We start from the raw sequence: 9121 nt of genomic DNA on the forward strand, positions 1-9121 counted from the left end.
GAAAGGTTTCACAGTTTCTCGCTTCGCACGTCGGCTGAGGTTACAGTAGCTTCCTCAAACGTTTGTGTGATCCCAAACGCTAGCCCGCTGGTAGGATAATACGCCGAGAGACAAGACACGGCGTCTCCGGCTCAGTGGGCGTCCAAAAGTGATACGCCCAACCTTGTTCCCAGAGTCTCTCTTCTTTTCGTCTCTAGGGAGAGCCCTGGGAATGAGCCTGGTCAACATCATGTGCAACCTCGTCCCCAGGGCCTTCTCCTCGAGGATTTTCAAAATGACGGCTCGTCATCTTGAAAAGTAAAGAAGACCCCGGGAAGAAGGTTGGGTCAGGGGTGTTCTGATCATTCCAGATGACGATGGAATCACACGCATTGAGACCAGGAATCTTATGACGGAGATTTAATCCTGTTATCGCAATATGTGTCAAAACGTTAACAACTTGGCTTTTAAAAATTCTGCTGGGGCAAGGTTCAGGCACCGTCCGCACTTCGCCGGAGAAATCTGAAAACGCAGCTTTATTTCTACGGTTAGGCCTACCGTCCACACTAATACGCACGAAAACGGAGCTTTTTGAACACGCTTTTCAAACCTGCAGAATTTGAAAACGCCGGCTTTTCGTTTTCGTTTGGACGGAAAATTTTTTGAAAACGGAGCCTTTCGAAAACGTAACGTCGCGATAATCATGTGATTTGCCTTCTCGAATTTTCCCCAAACACAAAATGACTGGTGATTGTTGCGTTTTCAAATTCCTCCGACTCAGTGTGGATGGAAAGCATTTAATGGGTTTTCAGAGTGAAACCTCCGTTTTCAAATTCCTCCAGCGTAGTGTGAATGGGTCCTTAGTTAATTGTTAAATCCACGCAATATGTTATTATTCTAGGGACAACGTTGTTCATCAGATTAAATCCTCGCATTTACGTTCAGTTCAGCTGGTTCAGCGTAGCTCAAAGCAACTTCAATACAGCATACCAAACCAGTCAAATATTGCCTTTACTGGCAGGCAACCTGATAATATAAGGAAATAAAATGTATTTTAATTGTTACCGACTAGAAATAATGGCTGCAACATGGCTCCTGATTGCAATGATAAACCGCTCTCAACTTCTGGCCATGGAGATTATTTGTACTTCTAACCATGCAAATTACACAAAAATGATAACCTAAATAAACAAAATTCTTCTCCATTCTACATCTGCAGCGTGTATAAATCACTCATCCGATTCTTCTTTTTCTTTAACAATCGTATGCCCAACCACGGGAGAAAACCTCCCTCGAGCCTTACGAAGAATTGAGCTCACGTCCAGAGCTCCAGGAATGGGAGTCGAAGACCTGCGTAGTTCCCAGGGCTTCTGCCGTCTTCCCCCGGTAGCTCCCTTCTGTCCCCTGGGTGCGCTTGGCATGGAGCGTGGGTCTGAACCTCTTCTTCCTAGATCAACTGGGCAATCCTCTGATATTTCGGTGATGTTCTGGAAAGATGCGCTTTTCCTTATCGGTAAATCTGCAGCTACCAGCGTGTTGTTGTTCGATGCTTTTTCTTCCAGCTTTTCAAGTTTACGAAGCATTTCAACAGTTCTCGCGCGATCCTTAGAGTTACCTTTGTCGTTATCCGAGTTTCCTCCCTCGTGGCGAGGTTTCGACGGATTAAATGCGCAATCACTATTCTCCATAAGGGGAAAAACTGAAAACCTTTTGCCTTAACCTCCAGCAAACGTTTAGACGTCGTCAAGATTCAGGAGTCGCCAACTCGATCTGTTCCTTTCAGTCTTTAGATGGTATGCCCACAGATACCTAGTGTAGCCCTGTAGTTACTGAAATGTCTTCATATCATTGGTGCGATTTAAACCGTCATCAAAACTCCGAGGAATGGAGGATTGTGGAGTCGAAGGCTTCGATGTAGAATGCTAAACTGAACTGAAAACATGTCACAAGCGGTAACCAAGAGCACAAAAGAATGTTTGATCGAACAGAAAGCTTAGTTTGTTTTTGATGTCCAAATCAAACATGGAGACAATTCTGTCAGAATTATTAGCTATGTGTAAAGAGACAGAAAGGCCAATATATTGCTAGTCGGTAATAGATCCGATTACGGCCAGTTACGAAGGGTGGAAGGCTGCAACGTTTTGGACTGAAATGGAGCTGGGTTGAGGTTTCATGACAAACTTAGCTTTACTGTTCCGCTCCATGTCAGTCAGCTTTTGTAAAACGACGTAAGTTATGCAAGACACAGATGAGGTGAATATCTTAAACAGGAAAACAAAGTGATAATAGACAATACTGTTTACTTAATGCTGTAACGACGTAGTTGTACGAGAGAACACGCCAGTTTTTGATTAGATTAAAGATTTTTTTAACGTAACTGTGCAAATAAAACTGACCGGTTTGTGTGCAATCCAGACAAGACTATCCATCGAGGGCACCAAACACGAAGAGCAGTCTTACCTTTTGTCTGTAAGTAGTCATCATGTGAGCTGTAGTGAGTTTCCTCCAAAGATGAGGTTGTAATGTTTTAGACAGGGATTCAGTCTGCCGTTCATTGCTTCATATTTACTTTCCACCCACCCCCTTCCCCCCCGGTACCTGTTGGTAGTATATATATATGTTCAGTGTTGTGTAGTGAAAGCTAAAAGAGGTCCTGGACAAGTTACTTTACTCCCGCATTGCCTCTCTGCACCCAGGTGTATAAATGGGTACCGCTGAATTTAATGTTGGGGTTATCCCTGCGATGGACTAACATTCTACCCGGGGAGGGGGAATATAAATCCTTCTAGTCGTTAATACTATAGGGGCCGGATCCTATAGAAACCGGAGATGCTCCGGCCCAGGCCGGGTTATTCGAAAGATGGATAACGCTATCCACTGGATAAATCCAGCGGATAGCGTGGTTTGTTTTGGTAACTCTCATCCACCACTGGATAGCGATTTATTCTGTGGATAGCGTTATCCCCCTTTAGAACAACTGGGGCCAGTCTAAGACCTCGCGCTTTTCAACATGGCAACAAAGCATGTGAGAGAGAACTCTCTGGTAGACTTGAAATTTTATAGACATCATCGAGTTTTCATTTAAAATTAAAAACTCACCGTTTGTCAGTGGCATGGACAACTTTGTCATCTAATGTTGGAAGCAGCTACAGCTCCGATCTTGCATTCATAGCAGCCGAGTTGATATATGCAGTTTCCTTTCTAAAATGAAACCGTTATCAGTCAGTAAGACGCTGATATTAATTATTATAAATTGTCAAGTTCATTAACAAATTCTATCATATTGCAACGTCCGAGGAACTTGAAATCAGCCCGGTTAAGGGACTGGTCAAAAAGTATCAGGGGAAGGGGGTTGGCCGGAATAGGGAATGGGTGGGTCATCAGTTTTTGAGCCCTCGGAAAGGGATTGGTCGTTCGATTTTCAGCGACACGTGGGGGTGGGTCATCCTATTTTAAAACAGGAATAGGCAATTACTTAAAAGTACTGTTTTTAAGAATGGAAAACTTGATTCTGCTGCAAAAGTTGGCCACACATTTAAAGCGTTGCAGCGTTACCCGGATGTGTAATTTATTTTTGTACATATTAAATACATCTAACCGAAATTAAAATGATAAAAAGCCTCTCTTTTGTGTATTTTTTAACATATAAAAAGTATAAATTGTATTCAATATGAAATCAATGCTCTTTTTGCATTTCACAGCTATATTGTTCCTTCTACGAGACTACAAGTAAAAGCAACTTAAATTTTTCATGGATTGTATATAAACAAGAACTGTAACTGGCTATTATGTATTTCTCATCGTGAACTTTTCATAATTATTAAAATTGCCCCAAAAATCCCTTCTGTACTGTTCCATAAACTCTGCCTGCTCAACCGTCATGAGCTCCTCTTGCTCTTCGACTTAATCAATGCTTCCTTCTCTGCTGTCTTGATCACTGCTACTTTGATGACCCACGCTCTCTCCCTTCCCACTCTCTTCCTCGTTGCTTTCTTCCTCGTTCGTTGCTTTCTTCATCTTCACTGAAGCTGGAATCCTTCTTGTTTTCAGTGGTTTCGGTTGCTGCTCTCTTGCCGGCTGGCTTCAGGTTTTGAAGAATTTTTATGTTCTATAAAGGGGTGGGTCATGTAATTGTCAACCTTCATTTAGGAGTGGGTCAATTAATTAGTTTTGTGCCAAAAGGAGGGGGTGAGCCATATGTTTTTTATTTACCACATTTCCAAATGCTCCGGCCCAACCCCCCTCCCCCATACTTTTTGACCAGTCCCTGAAAACAACTTAAAAACATTCCCAACTTCTCTTTATGCTCGTAGCTACGCAGGGAATACCCCGATCTGAAAAATATGTTATACCACTGTAACCAAACAAAAACGGGAAAACACTGCCAAAGAAACGCCAAAACCTGATGTAAAGTGTTCTAAGAGTCAATCAACTGTATAATTTCAGCTCAGGAGGGTTTTTGTAGTGCAGTATTTTCCTGCTTGGCGAGCAAAAAAATAAACCTTAAAAATGTGTAGCGTGTCTGGTATTTAAAACAACCTCGGCTTATCCGTTGTGTAGACAATTTTCATTAATAAGATGATAATCAGCTCATTTTGCCTTGAGGGCAGCACAAACAAGGGCTAAGGTCAATTCTAGAACTGCTGTCTGCCATGCCGCACGTGTGCATTGCGTGAGCGAACTGGTATTTTAGATTGACATTTTTTTTAAATTTTTACCGCTTAATACATGCTTTTAAAAGACTATTCGAATGGAAGACTGACAAAACACCGGGACAAAACTGATAAAAATTCAACCTCGAAATATTGAACAATTAGCATATATTGTCTTTGGTGACACGATCTTTGAATATTTACTATGTCATCGAGCTGGAACAAGTGAGCCGAGCAGTTGCAACTGAGAAAGCAAAACAGCAGTCAGTGGAGGTTGTTCTCGTTTCACAGACAATTCAGAGAATTGTTTACTACAATGAGCAAACGGCAGACCAAACAAGAAACGCACAAAGAGGCTAATTGTGAACTTGACAGGGGAATTTGCGAAGCTAATGGGGTTCTGGTTAACGAAAATGATTGCAAGAATAATAACCTCAAGAAGACAACAACGACACGCAAGTCATGGAAAGAGAAAGATGCCATCGAGCTCGTGAACTTTGATCAGGTTCCTTCGTTTTTCCGTGAACCGTTTATCATTTCAAGCTACCGCAAATGCGACTCCTCGACCTGGTATTGTTTTAGGAGTCTGTTTCAAGCTACCAACGAGACCATCAACATTTGGAGTCATATCTTGGCGTTTGTCGTGTTTGTGTTTCGTTTCATATCAGTGTTCTCGAAACACAACCCTTGGCAAGACTCACACGTGTATCCGCTGTTCTGCTTCGCGTTCGGGATTTGCATTATGTTGGTCATGAGTGTGGGCGCACATCTATTCAACTGTATGTCAGTAAAAGCACGTCACATTTGCTTTTTCTTCGACTATGCTGCCATAAGCGTGTACACCTTTACGGCAGGTCAAGTGTTTTATTTCTATTCCAGACCTGTGAACAATGACATCTTCATTTTCAACGCCCCTTCTCTGTTCCTGGGAATTTCAGCCGCCATTTCTTTCGCGTCGACTTTTGCGTGTTGTTACTCGTTTTCGAAAAAAAACCGCTTTGATGCAGTGGTAAAGGCAGGGACTTACACCAGTTCTTGGCTGTTCAACACGTCACCTTACCTGACAATGCTGTTGTTATGTGACCAGGCATCAACGTGCAGCAGTCATGCGTCCGTGCATTATTTCGCACGCCACTGCCTGTTCTACGCCGGGGGCACGCTCGCGTACGTCTGCCGCATCCCAGAGCGCCTCATGATTGGCGTGTTCGACATCTTAGGTCATAGCCACCATTTTCTTCACATTCTGTGCGCCATCGGAGCAGCAGATGAGTTCTCGGCCGTTGAGCTGGACATGATACAGAGAAGAGCAGTCATGGAGCCTCTCCCATGCGCGACGTTCGCAAACAGCATTTTGCTAACGGCACTGGTTGTTTTGGGGAATATTGCGGTGGTATTGTGGTGTGCAAAGCGGTTGAATCTGCGAGAAAAGTAACTATGTCTCGAACTCTGGGTCGTAGCTAATTTTGATGAGGAGTTCGAGTGGTGCTGCCAAGTGAACCGGGACGTTATTTACAGAAGCAGTCCCCCATCGTTAAAATGTTAAGGCGGAGGTTAACATAAAGGCCGTATTTTTGCTGGGTATTATGGTTCGAATGCAAATATCTCGTTCACGTTTCAAGCAGTGAAAAATCTCTCTGCTCATTTTACGTAGCTACGTTTTGGGCTGTTTTGTAATTTTATGGTGATTTTTGGGTATATTTGGGGATAAATAGTTTTTCTCAAAGGTTTAGTAAAATTTATGGAAATAGGAAATTTTGAACATTTGATGCTGTTTTAAAATTAGAATTTGAAGTTAGAAATTGGTAGACATACACCATGTGGTCGACTAATGAAAAAGGAAAAACTGAGTCTATTTTGCAGGTGTATAAAGAACATGTCTGAGAATAATAACTCAAATTAATCTCGCATTTTGATTGGTTCTTGCTTATGATCTATTGGGGGACAGACGCATAGATGACGTCATTGACACTTTTTTTTGTTGTTTCTTTATCGTATCCTTGTTGCCGTGCGTCTGTTCAGTAATAGATCACAGAAGACGTCAAAGTGTGTTAAGAACATAAGTGACACAATCGGCTATCGCCTCGTGTGCGCGTGCCAGCTCTTTGTTCAGTACCACAATTTGACGTAATCTGTGATCTATTATCGAACAGACGCATGGCAACATGGATTCTATTTGTTAAATGGATAAGACCAAATTCAGACAAGCGGTTCAGTGAAAGGGGTGGCAATTTCCGATGTACTGTACAGTTTTCTTTATGAAAGAAGCTGTTTCTTGCCTGTTTTCGCGGGTAAATTCGCCGGCGTCTTTCTAATAAGAAAGGATCGCTTAAACACGATCAAGCGTTAGTTATTGCCGGCTAGCATTTTACCAATAAACCTGATACTTTTATGGTAACTTTTAAGCCCTGTCCACACTACGCCGGAGACATTTAAAGACGGTGTTGTCACTTTGAAAACGCATCAAATTAATCAGTTTTCCGTTCACAAAACGCCGGAGAAATCAACTTGAAAACGCAAAAATCTCCGGTTGTTTCGGAGTTGTACTCGAGGAAATCTCTGGCAGGGAAATCACATGTTTGTCGTTATGTCATCGTTTTCGAAAAGCATCGTTGCAAAATGTCTCCCGTCCACACTTAAACGCAAAGCCGGCGTTTTCAAATTCCTCCGGTTTGAAGAGCGTTTTCGAAAAGCTTTGTTTTCGTGACGGATTAATGTGGACGGTAGGCCTAACCGAAAAAAGAAAGCAGCGTTTTCAAATTTTTCGGACATGGCGTGGAGGGGGTCCTTATTTCACCTGCAGAAGAAATTATTTTCCGTTCAGTAATTAACGTATTGTTTCCCAGAATTTCGTTAAAATACCCTCACCCGTACAATTTTGACAGTTTTGTTCTTTTAACTGACACACTATGCTAATTTCACAATACTTTATAATATATTTATTGGCCTTAACTTTCTAATTATTTTTTTTTTGTAAAAGTCGTCGAGTAGCATAACGAAATACTGGGAAAACAAATGTACATCTTTGTTGTGGAAGAAAATAAATTAAGCTCTATAAATTGAATAAACGAAGTCTTGTAATCCGGCATGCAGAAGTATTTATTGTTGGCATAGCCAGGAGACGAAGCAAAAAGAATGACGGAATTTTTTTGTCACTTCCCGGAACCTGAACCCCCGGTTCATGTTTATATATGTCATGTTTTACGCCAAGAAAATACATAAACCCTAGCTTATAGTGACTTACAGGTATCAAATATACTTCTTAGTGGCAAGATGCCAGAATTCCTAAAGACTTTTCGACCAACTCTGGTTCGTTCTACAGCCCCATTGTAATCAGAGCCGTAACCGGAAACAAATTATGACTGAGGCAGTGTCCAAGAAATGAGTTGTGACTGGGGCAATGTCCATGGTTTAATTCTCTTCCTGGGAATTTAGGGTGTTTTTGATGACTATAACAACAAAAACGAAAAAAAAAAATGACTGAGGCAAGTGCCTCGGTTTGCCTGTTGCTAGCTACGGCCCTGGTAATAGAATTTTGTAATGACCGATTTCCTAGGTGCGCCCGTGCTTGCAGCTATGCCGGATCATATCATTCTTTGTTCAGAACGTTCCATAGCTTAGTATAGTCAGATCGTTCCAAAACAAAAAAAAAGAAAGAAAAAAAGAAAAAAAAAAGTCAGATCGCTCCACATTACAGTGGCAACCCCCTAATCCGGTCACCAACGAGCCTCAAAAATCTGGCCGTATTAACGAGGTGGCCGTTTAAAAAGGGTTCTTTAAATAGGAAAATGACTGACTGAGCAGTTTTGTTCGGGCCAGAATAAAGTGGCCGTAATAACGAGGTGACCGTATTAACGGTGGGTGGCCGTAAGGCAGGGTTCCTACTGTGTAGTCATTTCATTCCACTAATAAGAAGGCAAGGAAAATATTCCTGATGTTTAGTTGAACGAACGAGTTGCTAGTTGACACAAATACGTTGGTTACTTTATCACGTCCCGGTTTGAAAGTATTCTATCGAAAAAAATCTTTTTTCCTTCGGAAACTGCACGTTAATTAAATCTCCAAGTATACTTGACTTGTTAATGTTGTTGCACTTAGCATGCTTAGTACGTTGAATTTTTCGGCGAAAATTAGGTTTTTCATGTAAGGACGAACTTCAAGTTGAAGTCTACATTTACTCCGGCTATCGATCCTGAAAACAGTTCAATATCGTCCTGATTGATCAGTGATGTAAGCAGTACACTCAACTTACACTCGAATTTCACTCGTGGAGCAATCTATTAACTCTTTTGGGGATCTTTTATCCTACTGATTATGTTTAGTAGTAGTAATAAGACTGAAGTCTGAGTCAGTAAACTACAATTGTCTTAAACGTAGGTTTACATCAAGATCAACAGGGAGTATATAAGGAGCCGCGGACTTGGTCGACCTCTCAAACTGAAAAGTATCAGTGCGAACTCGGAAAGTGCGAACTTGATTGGATACGTAACCTT

General features: G+C 41.7%; 1 protein-coding gene across 1 annotated transcript; it reads left to right on the plus strand.

Moving 5' to 3' along the window:
• Nucleotides 1-4632: 4632 nt before the first annotated feature.
• On the plus strand, nt 4633-7714 carry LOC110063583 (membrane progestin receptor gamma-A-like). The gene has a single exon (XM_020770577.2). It carries the CDS (start codon nt 4948-4950, stop codon nt 6061-6063), a length of 1116 nt encoding a protein of 371 aa, XP_020626236.1. The 5' UTR covers nt 4633-4947; the 3' UTR covers nt 6064-7714.
• The last annotated feature ends 1407 nt before the right edge of the window (nt 7715-9121 follow it).

Source organism: Orbicella faveolata, unplaced genomic scaffold (assembly GCF_042242905.1).
Source record: "Orbicella faveolata isolate gen_17 unplaced genomic scaffold, um_ofav_v1 contig_12, whole genome shotgun sequence".
Lineage (NCBI taxonomy): Eukaryota > Metazoa > Cnidaria > Anthozoa > Scleractinia > Merulinidae > Orbicella > Orbicella faveolata.

Bases quoted from the DNA above. Each gene is read 5' to 3' on its own strand.
- LOC110063583 (XM_020770577.2), top strand. From the start codon at position 4,948: ATGAGCAAACGGCAGACCAAACAAGAAACGCACAAAGAGGCTAATTGT.